At 43.0% G+C, this 22657-nt stretch overlaps 1 protein-coding gene across 3 annotated transcripts in view; it reads right to left on the reverse strand.

Moving 5' to 3' along the window:
- The window catches only part of Tenm4 (teneurin transmembrane protein 4), a 1383002-nt gene that overhangs the window by 279206 nt on the left and 1081139 nt on the right, over positions 1-22657 (reverse strand). For 2 of the 3 annotated variants that reach the window (XM_058578572.1, XM_058578573.1), the window contains one exon: positions 402-611. The exons of the other annotated variant lie outside the window; for it this stretch is intronic. In XM_058578572.1, the coding sequence (XP_058434555.1) occupies positions 402-611 (210 nt within the window). The remainder of the gene's footprint in view (positions 1-401; positions 612-22657) is intronic. 3 annotated transcript variants of the gene reach the window in all.

Consider the following 22657-nt stretch of genomic DNA (forward strand, 5'->3'; position numbering starts at 1 on the left):
TGGCACACAGTAGGAAGCCAATCAGTGTTATTTGTATCTGGACTCCCCGTTGCCCTCTCTGACGATCTTTGTATCTTCACCTGCCTGGAGCTCTACCTGATGCTTCTGTCGTGGTGTCTGTGCACCTCTGTCGGTGCACCTGCCTGCTGGAGTCTGTCGCCAAGGAGGAGGACAGCAACAGCTCCCCCCACGCTCCTATAGAGCCTCTGACGCCAGGCAGGAGCAGGAGCTGGATTGCTCCAGCCGGTGGAGCCTCCTGGCGCCTGACTGCCCGCAAGCCCACCGTGCATGTGCACCGTGCATCGGGGCCCTCCGCCCAGCAGGCGGCCCAAGCAGGCATCGTCAACGAAAGGAAATAAAAGAAACAAACCCACAAAAGTTAGGAAGAGAGAGGGACTTACCGTTTGCTGCGACCCCCAGGCTGGCGGAGCCACTTTTAACTAAGAATGAATTAGGGACAAACTCTTCCTCAGAGTCTGAGTCCGGGGTTGGCTGGGCCACACCGTTGCCTAGCAACCGCCTCTGGCTCTCATTGGCCGGAGGGGAAGGGGGCGGGGAGGGGGACTGCTCAATAGGGGTTGAAGAAGCGGATGAACAATGCAAGGGAGCACCTGCGAACCACAAAGACAAACACAGACAGAAAAAAAAAAATAATGAAAATTGATTCGGAGGCACACGGGGAAGGGGAGGGAGCAAAATAAAACACGTATCAACAGGGGAGGAGGCTCCCAATACTGCGCGATCTACTGCACACGTGGCCTGGGCGGGGCTGGTACCTCCGCAGAGAGTTGGTGAACACTCCTTCTGAAGAGCAGGGTCCAGGCAAAAGTCTGTGCAGCTCACAAAGGGCACCTCAGAAACACTCTAGGGGCACCTTCCCTGGTTTGCCTGTTCTTTTTGAGACGCCCGGAACCCTGAGGTCTAATTCTGACTGGGCTATATGATCCATCAAAACTGCTGCCCTCTCTGAGTCTCAGTGTCTCGTGGGTAAAAAGAGCAGTCGGGACTGAGTGATCTCTCAGCCCTTACAAACTGGCCCGTCTGTGATGTCACCGAGCCTTAATGATGTTCTTATTAGAGAGTTTTAATCCAACATGCCTGGAACAAGCTCTGGGCCTCATAAAAGGCAGTGAGAGTTGGAAAGAATGATTCAGGGCTCCCTTCCACCTATGGCATTGTAGAATTTCAACACACTAATGTTTTACTTTTCTAAGAATCTAACATTTTATGATTCTTGAAACCTCACACTAAAGAAACATATGTTAAATAGAATTGTTTCAGGAATTTAACACACTAGGATTCTTAAGTTCTGAAAGTTGAATATGACAATATTCTATAATATTAGGACAATATGACTCCAGGGTTCTATTATGTCATGATTCAAAGGTCCTGGCTTCCTAAAGTTCTAAAGCAAACTCTCAACTCTTCAGAAGGAGGAGGTGATGGCCTGGGACAAGACTTTTGAGTTCAGGTAATTTGCAGTCTTGTCTGTGGCTGACCTTTCAACGTGTGCAGTACATCATCTACAAGAGAGGGAACACAAGCACAGACATATAAAAGTATACAGTACAAGACATTGCATCCACTTGGCAGCAAGGGCTGCTTATTTTCTCCCACCTTGATTGATAGAAGGTGCACAACATAATCGTATTCCATGTGGCTTTTCAGAGACTGACCCTTAGGAAGCATAACGCAGCCCAGATGTGCCATGGCATCCTAAAATTTGGCAGGACTCTAAGAGGGAGAGGTCATGGAGAGCTGCTGATTATTGGGGGCAAAGAAAAAGCTTTTCATATTTGGTCCACAAAAGAGACTCCCACTCAGTTCACAGTCACCAAATCTTTCAGGACTTTGAAGGTTCCGTGACCTTAATGTCCATCCCTGAACTTAACTGTGCATGACCACACTTTATAGAGTTGCTTTGTATGCCATTTAACTGCCTTATTTTAGAAGTTCAGTAAAGACAATTGAAAGAGTAGGAATCAATGACCACAGTACAAACTCTGAATAGCTTTTCCCTCCTGGTTTTGGTTTCTTTACTAAAAAAATTCAGGCTAAAATTCAATTGTTCAAACCAGTATTCTCAATTTACCTTGACACTACTTATCAGCCAAACCTATAGACTGGAGCATTCCTTTCTTTGACCTTGTCTTCCATTCTAATATCGTGTTTGCCCTGCGATATGTGTAATTATCTGTATCTGTCCCCCACATAAAAGTATGCAGTGCATTTTGGGGGTACGGTGCACTCTTGGAGTGGGCTTTGGAGTTCCACTGCAGCCTGTCTAGCTTTCTATTAGTTATATGATCTTGGGAAAATTACTTCTACTTCCTTATTTATAAGTTGTCCACCCCGCTGTGTCCTGCCTGTTATTTAGTTCCTGTGAGGACTAAAGATACTCTATGTGAGCACACACGGTGTGCATGAGCACGTGGGAGCCTGAGGTCAGTGCTCACCAAATGCTTATTAAATTGAACAAAGCCACCCCTCCAGGAACCCCTTTCACGACTCCCCTTCCCCTACAGAACTGAACGGTGGAAAGATTTTTGTCTACCAGGCTGGATTTATTAAGCAAACAAATACCCACTTCCTCATCTTTTATTAATCAAAGACATCTTATACTCTCCAATCAGAGCTTCTGATGAGCTTGAGATAACTAGGACCAGATCCTGCAGCATTGTTAGTTTTCAGACCAAACTAGGAAGCACTATATGTTGTTTCAGGGTGCCTGTGAAAGCCTCTTCCCCAGTAAAGCCAGGAAGCTTTAACAAGTAAAAAGTTCCTGCATTAAGTTGTTCCATGACAAACTTCAGAGACCCTGGGTTGAGCCCAGCCTGGCATTCTCCCAGGCCCCATGCCTGCCTTTTCTTCCTTCCATCCAATCTCCAGGTTTGAGGGTTGCTCTGAATATTTATCACTAATATCTGAAGCCCCCAACCAGGTGCTAGGAACTTCACAAGTATGAGACATTTCTGTGAGATACAGAAATCATTGAAAACCCCTTAATTCCCTTCCTCTCATTTATTGGCATCTTCTACATTCACTGATTTTCAAGGCAGAGTGCACAGAATGATTTCCTAGAATTCAAAGAGAATACTAGGAAATGTTTATTTTTTAACTCATGATTTAAAAATGTCTATGTAGTGTGTTTTATGATAGACACACACACCAATGCATGAACTCTTGGATGCATGCACTAAAATGCACTGCTGTACCAATGCAGCATGTTCCCAGCACAGCAGGGCTGCCCTGGGAGTAGGAGCTCTGGAGCCAACTGCCTATATTGGAAACTCAGGCCCTATACTTGCTTATGACCTTAGGCAAATTATTTTTCCCTTTGTGCCTCAGTTTCCTCATCTTTATAATTTAGATTAGAAAAAAGAGCACCTACTCTTTTTTTTTTTGTGTGTGTGTTGCTCTGAGGATTAAAGGGATTACAACAAGCAACATGTTGAGAACAGTGTTTGGCAGCCAGTAAACACCCAACGAACATCAAACATTGCTATGCAAACATGTATGGATAAAATGAAGGGGTGCTAAGTTTTTCTTTTTTTATTAGAATAGAAGATGATTGTAAAAGCATGGTGAACACTGCTTCACAGCAGAGACATTTACTGAAGGTAAGGGGACACAGAGAGAGACACAGCCCCAAGGTGCTGGTGGGGGGGAGAATGCACACGGAGCTCTGAGCAAGGTGGGACATGTTGGAACAGCACGAAGCCCGGTGCAAGGGGAGGAGGGCTGTGGAGGTCATTTCAAATGAGGGAACTGAGAAAGGCTTTATGGAGCCATGGGAGATTTCAATGGGGGAGGGATGGGGCTATGAGCATCCCCTGGCTGAGGGAAGAGTACTAAAGTCCTTCCTTTCCCTGGTTTCAGCAGTCTGCCCTTCCAATACCTCTCAGGTCTCATGTGTTACCATTACCTTCTCACCAAGTTCTGCTGAAACTTGCTGAGACACCTGGCTTGTTCTTGTTTCCAGAGACTCGCTGCTCTCGTTCTCTTACCCATATTCACAGAGCTGTAAGCTCTCTGTATTGAATCTATCTGAATGCTACTTCTGGGAGTGCAACTACAGTAGTTTTGCCTCTGAGCTTTTGCACACGCTGTTCTTTTCCCCTGAAGCATTTCCTTTCCTCCTGCCACCTGGTAAGTCTTTTTAATTCCCACTCCTCAGAGTTTGATCTTATGGTGCCTCCCCCAGGAAGGCCTCCCTGATGCCTCCCTGATGAGGGGCTTCACCCCTCCACAGTACGCCCTCAGGTCCTCTGGATTCTCCCTATTGTAACTTTTCTCACTTTGTGGTATTTACTTCTGTGTCCTTCATGTGTCTGCCAGCTTGTCTTTACTATATTTACTTGTGCTCAGTATCTTGCACATTGAAAGCACTAGTATGTATTTAAGAAGAAGAATACCTTGGTTATTTACGTAAAATGGTGAGTCATGAACAGTTGATTTAGGCCTTGAATATTAAGAAAAGGAAATGAGACTTTGATTGGGGAGTCTGGGAGTTTTTAAAGCAGGAAGGTGACAAGCCCAGGGTCATGCTTTAGAAGGATTGATTCTTTAAACCTCAGGCATCTGCTCAGTCACCCAGATTTCCTCCCTAACTGGTTTGGTTCTGTCAGGCTGTTGAAAATCCAGATGACCTAGGTTCACCTTTTGAATGAGGCCCAGATACCTGGGGTTCAGGTGTGCCTTCCCATGTGTTCTGATTACCAGCTAAGGGGAATCCAGTATTGTAGATGCTTCCATGTGTCTGTGGTAAGATGAGATGGGATAATTAGAGGCCCTGCTCCAACACCCCTGGAAGAGTAGGAGGAATTATCCAAGCTTCTTGAGGAGGGCACAGTGCGCCTGGCTCTGCCTTATAGATGATAAGGATGGAGAAAGAAGACAACAAGGTGAGCCAGGGTGGACACCTGCATGGTTGGGGGTGGGGGTGGGGGCTCCAAGGGGCCCCAAACTGGGCTGGATGCTTTGCAAGATCTTTTCCTCACAATACCAGTATGGGTAGGAAAACCCATCCCCATTTTCAAGGTCAAGAAAAGGAGGCTTAGAGAAGTAAAGGAACTTGTTTGTGGTTCTAGAGCCTAGAGAAGAACCCATAACTGTAATGCTCTTTCTATTGAATAGTGAGAAGAACATTTTTCAACCTTGAATTGGATTTTCTACTAGGCTAGGGAGATGAAGGGGCATGTCCTTTAGACAAACACAACTAAAGTAGAAAGATTGCGGATAACCTTCCTATTGGGCAGACCAGGGATCAAAGCCCAGTTTCACTGCAGGTTGTATGATCTTGGATAAGTCACTGCTATTAGTCTTAGTTTTCTCCTTTCAAAAATGGAACGACAGTGCTCACTGCAAAGAGCTGCTGAGGGACTGATGGTATTATGCTCAAAAAGAGCCCTGCAGTCGGCCTGTTCAGGGCAAAGGCTCAACCAACATTGTTTTCCTCTGCTAGCTCTGCAGTTGTAGATCTGACACAAACAGAACATGGTGGTTTGGCGGAAGAAACAATGACAGATCTACATGCCTGCCAATGTCATTTTTATTAATATGTATCACATGATGATGTGGAAAAAACAAAACAACAACAACAACAACAACAAAGGAATCAGGCACAGTGGTGCATGTCTATAATCCCAGAGACTTGGGAGGCTAAGGAAGGAGAATTGCAAGTTTGAGGCCAGCCTCAGTAACTTCACAAGGCCCTAAGCAACTTAGTGAGACCTTGTCTCAAAATAAAAAAAAAAAAAAAGAAAGAAAGATTTGGGGTTATAGCTTACTGGTAAAGTGCCCCTGAGCTCAATTCCCAATATAGATAGATAGATAGATAGATAGATAGATAGATGGAGTGAGTTAGGGAGACAGCTGTGTATAGGACAAGAAAGTCCTAGAATTTGCAGGAATAATTTCAGTGACCTATACCTTTCTGTGAATAAATGGTAGCTTTCCTTGCATTTTAAACCTATCCTATAACTAGAGCAGGCCAGTTCTCAAAGAATGCTATTTCCTAGCATTCTGGATTCTGAGCATATCTTTGGGATATGCCACGAGACTAAAAGTGTGAAAGGCTAGTTGATGGACAAGTCAAAGAAAGACTATTAACAAAATGCACTTTTTTTTTTTAACACTTTGCTCAGCAGTCCTGAGAAATGTGTGTGAATGCTAAGTGGAACTGTATTGATCTATGTTAAACCCCATCTAGGCTTTGGCAGGGGAATTTGGGTGTGCACACACAATGGAAAGTGAGTCCCCATCAGTAAAGCAGAGGACTAGCTGTGGGCTGCCACAGAGGCAATTACCTGGGTTATTGCTGGCGCTTTCTAATAACTGCTTTAACTGGCAGCCCTGTGACTTAGAAACCTTTATGTGAAATGCCTACTCCAGTTCTCAGTCATTACTCAATAAATGAAACCCAGCAACCACACCAAAGCAGACCCTCAGACCTACACAGGTTCCTCCTGTCCTTGGGGGCACTGACCCGATGGATTCGTCCGTCCTGTGAAAGCTGGTGTGTTTCATCTTCTCAGCCTTCTTTCCAGAACCATTTCAGCCCCTCCACTTAAAACCCAATGTATTCCTTCCCTCCTCACGCATTGCTTGGTTAGATCGCATTGCTTGGTTAGGTAAGTAAAATGATATCAGTTCTGAGGAGAGGCAAGAACATGAAGAAAACTGAGATGTCCTACTGATACAGAAATTTTGGGCTGATGGAGATCAGCAACTCTATTTTGATGGTTTCATGTTCTGCTTTGTATTCCAATGAGTTAGGTTCACACCAACTCTTTGAACAGAACATCCTGCCATACAGGGATCAAGTACTGCTCATCTCTGTTCCGGCCTGGCTCAGGGTCTCAAATCAACAAAGGGTCACAAAACTATTTCCCCTAATTACTTGAAGTTGATTGGAATCTATTCCTGCAAAATATTTCAGAGAGCTGGAAATCTGAAAATCTAGAGTGACCTACCATTCTGGTTTGTCAGGGATAGCCCCAATTTACCCCTATTATTCTGCACTGACAATAACAGTCCCCCCTTTTACTGTAAAAACATCTTGATTTGGACAATTCATTGCAAGGCCGCCCTGTTTTAGGGTAGTACAGATTCAGTTCCACATCAGAGGTGGGTTCTCAGTAGCCATGGAAATGGGGGTCAGGGGATCCAAATGGACGCAGGGTCAACAAAGTTCCTCATGATCATGGGTAGGTCCTCCTCTCTCTCTGTTGAACTAGTATTCCCTAAGGTCCTTTTGTGGTCCAACATTCTGCAAGATGGGAGCAACAGAGGTCTACACCTGAAGGTCTTGTTCTGAGGATTAAGGGGAAAAATGTAGGACACAAATGACTTTAGCTATGAGAGTCAGATACCTCCAGCATAGTAGATGCTCATAAAATGTTTATTGAAGGAATAAATTTGCATAAGTGTATAGGGGGAAAAAAGATTGCCAAAAATGAAAAACAAGGCCTTTGTAATGATTATCATAATGATTACGGGAAAATTTGAATTTTAATGTTTTTATACATTGAAAATCTTTTACAATGGATATATGTAGTTCTATATATCTACATGTATATATGTATATATACATCATATATATATATATATATATATATATATATATATATATTTTTTTTTTTTTTGTATAGGGAGGATTGAACTCAAGGCCTCTTGCATGCTAGGCAAGTGCTCTACCACTGACTTACATCCCAAGCGCCTATCATTTTTATACTTTTAAAAGTTATTTTTTATGGTTTGGATATGGGGTGTCCCCTGAAAGCTCATGTGTGAGACAATGCAGGAATGTTCAGAGGTAAAATGATGAGATTATGAGAGCTATACTTTATCAGTGGATTAATCCATTTGATGGATTAACAATTCGAATGGATTAATGGGTGGCAACTGCAGGCAGGAAGGGTGAGGCTGGAGGAAGTAGGTCACTGGGGTGTGCTCCTGCGGGTCACATTATGCCTGCCTCCTTGCACTGGAGCTCTCTCTGCTCTCTGGTTGTCATGAAGTGAGCAGCTTTCTTCTACCACATCCTTCCACCACGGGTTCTGCCTCACCTCAGGCCCAGAGCTGGGGAGTCAGCCAACATGGGCTGAACCTCTGAAAAATAGTGAGCCAAAATAAGCTTTTCCTTCTCTAAGTTGTTCTTGTCAGGTCTTTTGGTCACAGTGATGAAAAGCTGACTAAAACATTATTTTTAAAACTGATGGATAAAATATGTGTGAAAATATCTGGCATCTAGTAGGTGCTAAAAGAGATTTGGTCTTAAATACAAACATGATTTTATGCATTGATGCTAGTTGTATAACTAAATATAAACTGATTTTTAAACAATTCCACTTCTAGGAATTTACACAAAAACTTGATTTTTTTTTTTTTGGCAGTATTGGGGATTTAACTCAGGAGCACTTTACCACTGAGCTACAACCCAGACCTTTTAATTTTTTTATTTTGAGACAGGATCTTGTTAGGTAGCCCAGGCTGGCTTTGAACTTGAAATTTTCCTGACTCATCCTACTGAGCTGCTGGGATTACAGATGTGTGCCACCATGACTAGCAAAAATTTTGACCTTTCAAAGATTTTCTTTTGAGGATACACATCACAATATGATTTGAGGTAGTAAAAAGTAACAATTTAAAAAAATGTTTAAAAAGTTACACATCTTTGATTTTAAAAAGTAAATGCTTTCAATTAGATAAACTAAGGCACAGCAATACAATGCTAAAATGAAAAAACAATGTTATGGAGAACAGGATACAAACAAACCATGGTACAAAACTGTTTGAAAAGTACTTCTGGGGCTGTGGCTCAGCAGTAGTGCACTTGCCTGGCATGTGTGAGGCACTGGGTTCGATTTTCAGCACCACATATAAATAAATAAAATAAAGATCTATCAACAACTAAAAAAGAATTTTACAAAAGTACTTCTAACTTTATTTAAGTGAATACATGTACAATGTGTGTGTACAAAAATGTTAGTACCAGTTACCTTAGGGTGGTAGAATTGTGAATAAATTTTAATCTTTAGATTCTAAATTTTCTAATTTTTTAAAGGAAGAAATGTGATGATGAGATTTGAAAAAAAACAAACAATAAGAGTTATTGTAAAAAGAAGAAAATATAGAAAGCCCGGAAGACAGCTCCTGCTTGGGGCCTCTATTGGGATGAGCTGGGAAGAACCGCAGCCTGCAGGGTCCAAACTCACCCCCTTGTCCAGCCTAGTAAATCTTGTGGGCCTTACTCCCCCAGCTCGGCAGCTCCCACTAAGTCAACTCTCCTCGACAATGGTTATTTTCAGAAGCAGACCCGGGGCCATCTGTCTCTGTGACTTATGCTGGGAAAATGGTCTCTGGAAAACAGGACGCAGTAAATTTCTCAGGCTCAGGTCATTTGATCTCTAGCTCTCCTCCTTACAGGTTTCTCTGGGACTTGAAAACATTAAAATATATATATATATATAAGCATTCATGCTGAACAGAGCTCTGCTTTTACCTGCTTCCCTGGGGAAGCCAGGTCACTGGTGTTCCTCCTCCTCTGCGTCCAGAAGAGAGCCCCTTCAACTGTCTGGTCTTCACATGGGATGGCCTACCCACTAGTCTGCATGTTTGATAGACATATTCAATGAGGACATTCCTTGATTTATTTTTTATAGTATTCAATTTATTGGGATATAATTCACATACAAGTCACCCATTTAAAGTGTACGAATTAACGGTGTTCAGTATATTCAAAGAGTAGTGCAGCCATGGCTACAATTTTAGAACATTTTCATCACTCTTCCCCCAAAACCCCATGCTCATTGGCAGTCACTCCCCAGAACCCCACCTCCTGCAGGCCTGGACAATCACAAATCTCCTTTCTGTCTCCATGGATTTACCTATTCCAGACATTTCATATATATGGGATCATACGATATATGCTCTTTTATGTCTGGCTTCTTTTCACTTTTCATAATGTTTTCAAGGTTCACCCTTGCTAAAGCATGGATCAGGACTTTGTTTCAATTTATGGCCAAATAACATTGCAGTATATGGATATACCACATTTTGCTTATTCATTTATCAAACTTGGGTTGTTTTCACTTTTTGGCTAGTATCAAGTCTGCTACAAACATTTGTGTACAATTTTTTGTATGGGAATGCATTTGTATTTCTCTCAGAATCAGGGTTCCAATTTCTTCACATCCTTACCAACATTTGTTATCATCTAAGTTAGTGATTACAGCTCTTCCAGTGAGTGTAAAGTGGTATCTCATTGTGGTTTGATTTGCATTTCCCTGAAGGCTAATGATGTAGAGCGTCTTTCATGCACTTATTAACCACTTTTGTATCTTCTTTGAAGAAATATCTGTTCAGATCCTTCATCCATTTTAAAAATTGAGGTGTGGCCATTGATTATAATCCTCAAACATTTATTTTATGCCTACTTTGCCAGGCAGCATTCTAAGCATGATCGTTAGACCCTTTGCCCTCAGAAACTTACATTTTAGTGAAGGAGAAAAATTGATAAACAAGAAAACAAATACCTGCATAGAAGATCTAGTGGGGGAAATGCTATGAAGAAAAGTCAAGTGGGTGTGGAGGCTGGGGTAATGGAATGGGTGTGCTATTATAAATAAGGTGGTCAGGGAGGCCTCTCTGAGGTCAGGAGGTGACAGAGGAGGTGAAGGAGTGAGCCATACAAACATCTGGAAGCCTCTGCTTTCCAGGTAGAGGTCCAGCAATGCCAAAGCCTCTGCAGTAGGATCAAGTTCATTTGAGAGACATCAAGGAAGCTAAAGGCTGGAGAAGCATAACAAGGAGAGTGCTAGGAAATGAGCCCTGAGATGTTGCCAGGGGCCAGATTATAGATGAGCAAAACCTGCAGACTAGAACCTTTATGCATATGTATTCATATGAGCCAATTCCCTAAGGAAGGGGACTGATCTTAGTCATCTCTGTGTGTCCACTGCACATCGATGAAATTTACATGTGACGAGCACCTACTACTTATTATATTTTACTGAAATCCTAACAAAATCAGTATGTACATGTAAATAGCATTTACTCTATAGTTTGCACAGGAGTTTCACATCTATCATCTCGTTTGATCCTTACCACATCTGAGTGGGGTAATGGTCATCACCCCCATGTTACAGATAGATAAACCAAGGGGAGGTGATGTGATCTATGGAGGGACAACCAACTTGTAGGGTGCTATGTGGGACTTCAATCCAGGGAGGAGCAGCAAATAAGATCTGGATTTAAAACTGATGATTGTGACTTGACAAAGATTGTTTCATGTTTTAGAACCCTGGGATCTCGGAATCTGGGCCTATCTTACAGGGATTCCTTGAAAAGTAAATCAATGAGTGCATGTGTAGCATACAGCAGGTGCTCAAGAGTGAGAGCTGTCTTCCAACTCCCTTGAAGGTCATACACCGAGGCAGCCTGTGTGTGCAGTCCTGACTAGGCACTAGAGACACAGTCCCCTGGAGGGAAACCCAGCCTCATGGGTGAAGGTGACAGAAATGCTTTACTTTATTATAAGAGAGGCAGTGAAGCCAGCGGAGGGGGCAGAGGCGAGGGAGGTATTGGGATCAGAGTGGAGGTAAACAAGGGGCCTGCGGAGCTCCAAGGGTTAGTGCTGACACCTTTCCCAGAAGCTGCCTCCAGAGGGGTTTAAGATGGCCCATCAAGGCCTCAGGAGGCTTGGCTGGGTCTGTCTGTGGAGGGCCACCTTCTGTGGGATGTGGAGAAGGAAGGCACAAGGCAAGCTGGATTATCTCTGACTGTCAAGATCTGCTGGCAAACGTGACCAAGGAGCGACTAAAATTGATGGCTTTGAACATTCTGGTTCCAGAGAGCTTTCTTCAACAGGGAGGCCTGGACTCTGCACTTTTGCACTCAGATTTGATTAAGAAAGTCTCCCAAACAGCTGTTTAAAGTCATTTATTACTTCCTGGGGCTGTGTCTCTCTATATTTTTCCCCCACACTCAATTTATACAGCTGCAAAATTCTAGGACCCAAGATCAAGGATGAGTGTAATGGAATCATCAGGCTCCCTTCTACTCAGATATTGGAGGGATAGTGGGGGTACTAGGTACAGATAAAAGTAGTAAGAGACAGGGAGCTACAAAGAGAAAAGAGCCACTTGCTGGAGGGCAGGGAGGTCATGGAGATTAATTTAGTGTCTAACACTATGGAAGACCCTTTATATAAATTATTTCCATTAATTCTCACATCCCCTGAAAGGATGTTAGGCTCCAAATGACAGATTCAGATTTGAGGTTTCAATGAGGTCACCCAGCTGGTGACTGCCAGGCTGAGCTCTGGACACTGTTCTGTTGGACCCCAAGCCCACACTTTTCCCACTAAAATAACCTGAACAGACCATAGCAATAAGTGTAAGAATGTATGTTTGTAAATTCATGGGTTTACCTCCCTGATCTTCCATCAGCTGTGAGAAGAGGGCAATTAGGTTCAAAATTAAGCCACTTACTCAAAGCCACAAAATAGTGAGGTGTGGAGCAGGGCTTCAAAGCCAGGCCACTGGAGCCCACAGCTGCAGTTCTTTCCAGGGCCTCATTCTGTCTTTCATAAGGTCTTGGAGTGGGAGTCAGGGATTAGTGTAACCAATGAACTGGGAAAAAACCAACCAGGAAATAAAAAGCATGTAAAGCCAAGCCTGTGCTGTGTATTTATCATTTGTGGAGTTTTTCTAAATAACTATAATATTTCAATAAAAAAAATTTAAAAAATAACAGAAAGCCATGTGGCGTGAATGCAAGCATAACGGGGAGAGGCATTTCCCTCCAACAGCTTTTCCCTGGCAAATGCCCTGATTTGAAACAGCTTCCTCTGAATGTACTCGTGCCTCAGCTTCTTGCTCTCGTTAAATTTAAACAAAGCTTCTTGCAACATTTTTGGGAGAAAATATAACCATCATAAAGGCCAAGGTTCCAGAAACCTCTTCTGTTGCTCTAGAAAACCAAGGTGGGGAGAGTGGAAGGGGGCAAAATGACTGAGGATCTGTCCCACAGAGACTTCATCTCACCCAGGCTTGGCGCTTCCCCTGAGGGAGGTTCTCAAAGGAGGAGGCATTGGGGAGATTTATGGCACAAATTTGAAGAAAATCAGATTTGCTTTTAATCCTGAACTGTACTCTACAACCAAAGGAACCTTTGTGATGATAGGAGAAGTGAAAGGAACAGCCATTAGCCACATGCCTTGTGTGGTCAGGCACAGGACCCAGCACCTAATGTGTGCTTTCCCATATGAACTCCACATAAGTATCACTCTCTTACTCAACAAATATTAGCTGAATAATAAACAACGAAAATGTACTGCCTCCCAGTTCTGGAGGCTAGAAGTCCCAAAGTCTGGGTGTTAGCAGGGCCAGCCTCTCAGTTGCTGGCAACTTTGGCTTTCCTTGGCTTATGTCACTCCAGTATCTGACTCTGCCATCCCATGATTTTCTTTTAGTGTGACCCTGTCTTCATGTGGTCGTCTTCTGGAAAGGCTGCCAGTCAAATTGGATTAGGTTCCTGCCCTACTCCAATAGGACCTCATCTTAACTGATTACAACTCCAATGACCGTATTTCCAGATATGGGTCACATTCTCAGGTACTGGAGGTTAGGATTTCCATGTGTCTTTTCTTCCGGGGGTGAGGGATGGAGGAGGACAATCCAACCCATAACACTAACACTGCGGTGTGGTGTGGTGCTTCCAGCACAGAAACTACCTCCTCCAGTTGAGTAAGTTGGTACAGGGGCTAAGTGATTTATTCAAGATCTGTGGTAGTAAATCACAAATCCAGATCTGAGCCAAGCACCCATATTGATGGGTGCCAGCATGGGATTCCCTTAGCGGTGTTTTTTATATAGAAAGAACTTTCACATATGATATCACACTTAGTCCTTGATACCTCTATGAGATAGTTATCATTCTTATTTTCCTGATAAAGAAAATGAACTCTAGAAAGAGAGGTTAGTCAGTTCATGAGAGGAAGAAAAGGACCAAAGAAAAGGACCAAAATGGTGGCTAGAGTTTCTACCTATCCTTTTTCTGCAACCTCATCAAGGAGATGGAAGGGACTGTGATAGGAGAAATGGCCACCAGAACTGGAGCCAGAGGCCAACACAATTGGCTAATGAAATGGTCTGATCCTAAGGCTTCCTGGGGAGGCTGCTCACCCTGACTGAGGGTACTGGATTGAAAAAGGAATAAGGACTTGACTATTCGTTTCTTTTCACCAAAAGGCTCAGCTGGAATCAGAGGAATTTAGATAACAGAGGCTAATGGCATTCAATACGCCTAAGCTCAGGAGTTCAGATGTAGCCCCACTTCTTGGATGGCAAAGCCTGATTGTTGCTAACATAATAAAATTTCTTGCTTTCTGGAGGGCAAGGCCCTGGAAGAAGTTTCTTGACATTTCTTGGGCAGATCTTGAGAAAGAGCATTCCTGTGACTTTGGAGTTGGCACACATGGACTGCATTTGCCTCGGATTTCACGTGGTTTGGAAAATGAGGAGAGAGGTGCCTGCAGGGTAGGAAATGCATTTAGGATGTTCCTGTGTGCCAAGAACACAGAGTTCAGTGGTTCGAGAGGCTGTTGTGTGTGTGCAGGGTGGGTCTATGTAGTTGTCACAGGACCCTGGGCTAACCAGAGGTGAGTACCAGTCACTTGGTAAAGAAAGTCAAGCATCTTTCTGGAGTGTCCTACATCTAGATCCTGCCCTGGGAAGTTCTCAGCAATCCTGCTCAGAATTCCAACTAGCACCCCAATGAAGCTATAGAGAGCAACAGGACTGGGTCCCCACATGCCTTTGACAAGTGCCCCCTTTGTGGCCAAGCAAACCCAGCATAGGCAATTGCCCCATAACACCATAAAGGTGAGAAGAACAGAGGAGGCTCTGAAGACTTAAGGTCCAGCAGCACCTTCACAGAAAAAGTGAGGCTGAAGCAGAAGCCTGCAGCGGAGCTCAGAGGTGACCAGGCTACCGAGGCATTGTGGGCATGTGTGGGCTGGGCATGCATGTGCATGTGTGTGATGTACCACACCTGTGTGCAAGGGGTGGGCTGATGAGTGTCTCAGGCAGAAAGAGCTGGCCAAGGCCCACAGGTAGAAAAGAGTACAGTACTGCTAGGGAAACGAGAGGACTAAGTGTCCCATGAGTCAGGAGTAGAGGTAGACAAAATGGCACAGAGATGAGTGGAGAGGCAAAGGGTGGATCCTATGAGGGCTTCTCCTAGAACCCAGGGCCTGTCCTTACTCCCTGGGCTCTAGACCCAGTGTCTAGGCTGTGCCACCTGAACTGAGTCATGAAACTTTTCTGGGTCTCTTAAGCTGCAAATTACCATGGTTACACAGGTTACCTTCTAAGCTCTCTTAAAGCTCCAATATAACAGTAGCGAGACTGATTCGTGCTAGTCTACAAAATCTTCATATCAGTCTCTGAGTCACTCTTTATTACCCACCCCCATTTAGCAGATGAGAGGAGAGAAGTTCAAAGAAGGTTAAGTGAACTTCTCTTAACCTTTGTAGAATGTTAACTTCTACAAATCTATGATTTTGTGAAAGAAACTGCTCTTGGGCTTTCTACGGAAATAACTGAGTCCTGTGCTCTCAGAGGAATTCTATTCAGAGAAGAGAAAAAAATTATTTGTTAATGACAACAACAACAATGGTAATGATAACGGCTACTATTGATTGGGTACTTTCTCTTTGCTGGACGTAGTACCACAGTGCATAGAGACAGGCATCCATTTTTAATCCTCACAAAAGTCTTAGGAGGCTGAGATGTCTACTGTCCCCACTTCAGAGATGAGGAAGCTTGGGCTTACAGTGATCAATCAGCTTGATTAAGGTCACAACGTCAAGCTGAGCAGGGAATGGACTGAAGGTGGCCCCAGGTGGCTGACCATCCATAGCCTAAGCATTGAAAGACTTTTCTGGGAAGTTTAAAAAGAAGAAGGCTCTTCCAGTACAACTTGGAGGTTTACACATGAGAAAATTGAAACCTGGAAAGATGATGGAATGAGCCCCAGGTCCTACCATAAGGCAGCAGAATTGGCTTTGCAGTATGAATTTCAATAATAGAAACAGTATTGAGGGGCAGCCTAGCAGAGTGGCAAGACCATGACCCCTGAAGCCACCTGCCTGAGTTTGAATCCACTGCTGCCACCTACAAGCAGTACAACCCTGGACAAGGCCTTTCAGTTCTCTGGGCCTGGGTTTCTATGGAATAGGGATAAGAGTAGTACCTACATCACAGGGTTGGACAAGGTTTAGGGTCTAGGCCTGGAAGCTCTACCAAGAATTTGTAATCACTTGTTAAACTGTTCTGTGCCAGAAATGATGCTTGATGTTCTTTATTTGAATCTCAGATTGGAAAGGGATTATCATGCCTATATCCAGACAGAAACCAACTTAGAAAGACAAATAGCATGCCTAAAGTCACACCTCCTGGGAGCTACAGAAGCTGAATTGGAATCCATGATCTTCTGATCCCCAAACCACAGTAACCTCTCCCTCATGTATGCAGCTTTGCAAAGAGCACTGACACCCATCACCACATTACTATGAAGTATTTTGCCTGTTTTTGATGTTTATATCTTAAAATGATGGGTGTAGGGGGGAGGGGGACATTGACAAGCAAGAAAGCACAGCCACAAGTGGGATGCATGACTGCATTCGAGTATTATCTGTTATTCTACAATAGAAATGTGATTATTTTATAAGGATAATAACAACTCATCCTGTGTACAGAGCCCTCTGTGGCTCAGAAAACCCTTTCACATCCATTATCTCACTGTGTCCCCACAGTGGCCCTGCAGGTAGGGGAACAGAGCTCACTCTATTATTGCCTGTTGTGGCGGCCACTCTTGGTTGCCTCCAGTACCCACTGCCCTCTCTGACATAAGCCCGGCTTTGCTTGCTAGCTGTTCCTCTTCGTGTGTCTCAGTTGGTGGATCCTGACTGGAAAATGATGGCAGTTCCACTCCCTTTGGGGGAATGCGAACCACTGGCCAGTCTGACATGAGGAGAGACCTGGAGTTCCCTGGACATTGAACCATCTGGACACAGTGCTTGAGATGGCAATAATGGAAGCCAAGACACTAATCTGAGCTTTGATGAACATGCCTGGAATTGCCCTGCCTCAGGACTTCTTGCTGAGATAATAAATGTCCACGTTAATAATAACAGTGGCAGCCAGTTTGAGTTTCTGTCTTGTATAAGGCATCCTAATCTGCCCTACCTCACTGCAGACGGTCTTCCTAAAAACCCACTCCCCCTACTTTTACTTTTCATGCTTATTTTCCTATGCTAAATATGATCTTGCTGAAATCTGCTGCAAGCAAACCATAGTTCAGTTTCTTGGGTTCCCTTTCAATGGACACGAGCACCTCCTGCATTCCCAGTGTTTGTCCATGGACAGGACTTGAAGGGACCCAACCACGAGAATCCTGTGTAGTGATGTTAAGGCTGTGCAGGGATGCCAAGTTTCTTCAACTGTACTAGGGTTACAGTGATTTATAAATCATTATAAATAAAGCAGGGAAGGGTTGGTGTCCTCAGTTCCCTCCAAGGATAGTCCTTTCCCTTAATCAGTAAGAAGCCCAGGTTCTTCTGTTGGGCAGAAGAACTACATGCCAGGCATAAAAAAACAGTGGCAAGCATCCAGAGCCCCCTATTCTTGCAGGACTTCTCATCTAACAAGGTAGAAACTGTTGGAGGCCTTGCCTCATTTCAGCCCCAAGCCTACTAAGGGCTGTGGCTTCTTTTGAAAACTATTGGCTGAGAGCGTTTCTCTTCTTCATGGACAATGCCAGAGTCTCAGGTCCTGCTCACCTGGATTCCTCTTTCCTGTCTGCTTCTAAGCTTGCCAAGTGGATGATACCAGGTATAAGCCCAACTTCCTCCCTGTGGGTCCCCTGTAACCAGTCTGGGTACAACAGTGTTGCAAGTGGTCAAGTGGAAGTCTTGACCTCCAGCCCATCCTCACACCCCTCCCTGATGAGCTTGTACCTTGAGGCACACACATGTCCTGGGGATGGCTCTTCTTTTTGCCAATTTTCCACATAATTGTAATGTTCTACAATCCAACCAGGCCTCAGCTCATGCACTTCCCTAGGAGGGGCTCAGCTAAAGTGCAGCAGATGGCTCTCCATTTCAGAAACGATGTCCTGATGCCCAGGGACATAGCCTAGACCCTATAGTGCCCATGGTGTTAAATCCCTGCTCTTCCTCTTTGGAAGTTCACTATCCCCTGATTTACTCCGATGAAGCCTTGGGGATCAGCCTACTTTAACAACAGACCTGAGGACTGTCCTTTGGCCTTCTGCATAGACTCTCCATGGCTGCTCTTACAGTGACTGACCCATAATGTTCTGGTTCTGAGGAACTAGATCCCTGGGACCTCTTTTGGCCTCTGGCCTTTGTTGGACTATTCCTTTGACCTTCAGTACCTTTCCCAATATCAGTTCTTGAAGGCCTAGTTCAAATGCCACATCCTTGGGAAAAAAAAGAAAAGAACTCACACCTTTTGAGTACCCAGTGTATATGAAGACTTCAAAATCTCATCGTTCATTTACATTCGTTTGTTAAATCACTTATTCCTTTATTCAACAGGTATTTACTGAAAGCCACACATGTTAAGCCCTGTGTCAGGCATTAGTACCAAGCCAGTGACAATGCCGTCAGGAAACTTAGAGACACATGGGACACCCACTATGTGTCCAATGCTATAAACACATTATTCATAATGAAACGGTTAGATTTTTTAAATATGTGTTTCAGGTGAGGAAAAGCTCTGCTAACACAAAGGTCAGGTAATGGTGCCATCCACTGTGATTTGTTTTCCCATCCAATCCACAGCACAGAGCTGGTGACTACTGTGTACCAGGACCTGCCCGTGCCACTTAGGGGGTGTTTACCAACCCAAGATAAATCAGAAGGCGTGGCAATCTCTGTTGGGCCTCTGGAGCTGGCCACTCCAGAGAACTTTCTGCTCAGACTGCTCTCTGGGTAACTTCCTGCCCTTTGAAGGTGGGGCTGGGACTGGGGGCAGCACTAGTGTGGCAGGAAGGAGTCAGGAACCTTCACTTTTGGTTTCAGCCTTTCACTAATTTTCTTACCAGGACTAGGTTTTCTCAGCTATAAAACAGGAAGCCTCAGGGAGCATCTCAAAGAAATGGGTGGTCATCCATCTGTCAAGCATCATAAGGAGAGGATTCTACAAGGGGGAGGAGGGGAGGGACTGGCCACAACAAAGCAGCAGGACCCTCCTGACTCTGGCTTTCTCTGTACTACTCTGGGCCTCAGGTTTCTCATTTGGAAATGAAAGGAGCAGGTTTTGGAATCAGGCATGTTTAAGTTCAAATCCAATCTCTGTCTCTTACTTTGTGATCTGTAGTAAGTCACTTAATCTCTCTGAGCCTTATTTTCCTCTAATGCAAAATGGGGATTTACAACATCTGCCTTGTTATATTGGTATAAGGCTTAGGATATCGCAAATGAAGCCTGGTACAGTATTTGGCACAGATTAAATACCCAGTAAAGGTTAATTCCCCTCCTCTGAGAGTCTAGGTACTTTTTCTTGGAAGGAAACATTTTGGTGACATAGTTTCTCACCTGAGATGTTAGCGGGATGAGGAGTGTGGACTGTGTTTACTTCTTAGGATTAAAGTTCTCATTGATGGACCAGACCTTGAAAATCAATAACTCTCCTACTCCTTCCTATAACCTGCCCTCCCACCCCTCCCAAATCCAAATGCCCGAATCTTATCTCCAATATGGTTGCTGCAGACATGACAAGAAATTCCCTTCTCTCTCCAGAGGCAGCCTATTCCCTCCTCCTTCAACTCTGACCACCATAAAAGTCTTTCTTCTATTATGCTGAAACACTATTGCTGCTCTTGTGACTACATGGTAGTTCTCCTCTATCCACAATTTTACTTTCTACAGCTTCAGTCACCCACAGTCAATCAAGGGTCTAAAAATACTAAATGAGAAATTCCAGAGATAAACATTTCATAAATTTTAAACTGCATGTGATTCTGAGTAGTTTGATGAAATCTCATGCCATCATGCCCAGGACATGAATCATCCCTTTGTCTAGTGCACCCACTCTGTTACACATCCCCCATTAATCACTTAGCAATCATCTTGATTAAGAGTTTCACTGTTACTATATCACAATGCTTATATGCAATTAACTCTTATTTTACCTAATAATGGCCCAAAGAATAATTCAGATATGCCAAAGAGAATCATACTATTTCCTTTGAGTGAAAAGGTGAAAGTAATATATTTTGAGAGTGAGAAACCACATTCATACAACTGTTATTGTATTGTTATAATTGTGCTACTTTACTATTAGTTATTGCTGTTAGTCTCTTACAAAAAAACACAAATTACAAATTAACAAATTAAAATTTATTAAGTGTGTATAGAGAAAATATAGCATATATAGGATGTGGTATAATCCACAGGTTCAGGCAAACACTGGCAGGGGGTGGTCTTGGAATGTATCCTCCACAGTTGAGGAGGGACTACTGTAATCATAACGAGTGTAGCACAGTCATTAGGAACACAGACTCCAGAGCTGTGCTGTCTAATATGGCAGCCTTTTAAAAATTGAATTTTAATTAAAATTGAATAAAAGATAAAGATCTCAGTTACACTATGCACATTTCACATTTCAGGTATTCTTTTTTTGGGGGGGGGTGGGGATAGCAGGGTTGGAACTCAGAGGCACTCAGACACTGAGCCACATCCCTAGCCCTATTGTGTATTTTAGAGACAGGGTCTCACTGAATTGCTTAGCACCTCACTTTTGCTGAGGTTTGCCGTGAACTTGTGATTCTCCTGCCTTAAATTCCTGAGCTGCTGTGTCCAGCACATTTCAGGTATTCAGTGGATCCATATTGGATGGTGTAGGTGGTGGAACTTTCTACCACAGCAGAGAGTTTGAATGGATAGTGCTGCTGTAGGGCCAGACTGTCAGGGATGGTGTCCTGACCTTGCCACTCACTGTGCTATCTCATTAAGTTACTTTTCCATGACCATTATTGGGGTAATAATGGTATCTGCCACAGAAGGCTTTTTGTGAGAATTAAATTAATTATTACATGCAAAGTGCTTAGAACTATGCTGGATCTGTTAAGTGTTGGCCTTTAACAAAAACCATCACTGATTTGGCATCTACTCTGAGCCATGGTCTGTGCTTGGCATTTGATATACATATGCTATACATTGTTTTTTGTTTGTTTGTTTGTTTACTCTGGAATGAGAATTTTTTTCAAGTAAAAGATAAATCACTGGATCAAAGAACATGAATATTTAATATTTTTAAAAAGATAATGCTGAATTATTTTCCAAAAGAGAACGTATAGATTTTTATATTCCAATAATGTATATTTCTCCATAACCTGAGCAACCCTAAGTAGCCCTAAACTTTTAAATCCTTGCTTATCTGATAGATGTGAAATATCTTAAAGCCTCTTTAATAGTCCCTACTTTAACTATTAGGGAGTTTAAATATTTTTCTATGTTTACCAAATATTTATAATAACTCATCTGTGAATTGCTATACATATCTCTGTACAGTTTTTTTCCTAACAACTTGGTTGCCCATTTTTTTCTATTTATTGGTCTGTGGGTATTCTGTTAAGGAAATTAATAAACTTTATATAATATAACATTTTTCTAATTTCCTTGGACATCATTTATATGTTATATGTATGTATGTATGTATATGTGTGTGTGTGTATATATATATATATATATATATATATATACACATATTTTTTAATCATGCAAAAAATGCTTAACTTGGATTTCTCAGTCTTTCTTTATAGCTTCTGTTTCAGTGAAGGTCAGCCTGCTTCCTGAATTGCCTCCTGTCATCAGGTCTGCTCAGGCTCCCTCAGGATCTGAAGGCCAACAAAGAAGCACATGCAGACAAAATAGGAACAGAACCCTATGTCCTTATGTGCATTCTGGAGATATTCTGAATCCAAAAGAGCCTTTTCTCTTTCTTCTCTTTCTTCTCTTCTCTTCCTTCCTTCCCTCCTGAGTGCAGTAGGAGGAGCACAATCCCTTCAGAAAAACTGATTTTCAGTGGCTCTAGTAGGGGCAGTTTCTTTTTACTCCAGGAATGGAGACCCAGGGATGTTGGAACAGATAAAAGTGCTAAAAATTTGCAGTTTTCCAGGAGATTCTAATTTGGATATTTGTTTGAGGAATGGATTGAGATTTTTAAAGACTCTGTAACACTCAGAGAAACATCTCCAACATTAAAGACTTTTGATTTTCAGAAGGAAAATTGATACTAATCAAACACAAATCTCAGACACTGAACTAAGAGATTTTATATCTTTTTTTTTTCTAATTTTTTTTTTTTAGTTATACATGGGCACAATGTCTTTATTTTGTTTATTTATTTTTATGTGGTGCTGAGGATTGAACCCAGGGTCTCACACGTGTAAGGTGAGCGCTCTACTGCTCAGCCACGACCCCAGCCCGAGATTTTATATCTTATTCTCATAAATTTCACCCCTCTGTGATTACAAGTAGGGTCTCATTTTCTCATGAGAAGACTGTGGCTTGGGAACATTACAACGTGAACCTGTCACACTGCAAGTAGATGAAAGGTCG

The sequence above is a fragment of the Marmota monax genome, unplaced genomic scaffold (assembly GCF_021218885.2).
Source record: "Marmota monax isolate L192 unplaced genomic scaffold, Marmota_monax_Labrador192_F-V1.1 WCK01_AAM20220418_F8-fsc00068, whole genome shotgun sequence".
Taxonomy (NCBI): domain Eukaryota; kingdom Metazoa; phylum Chordata; class Mammalia; order Rodentia; family Sciuridae; genus Marmota; species Marmota monax.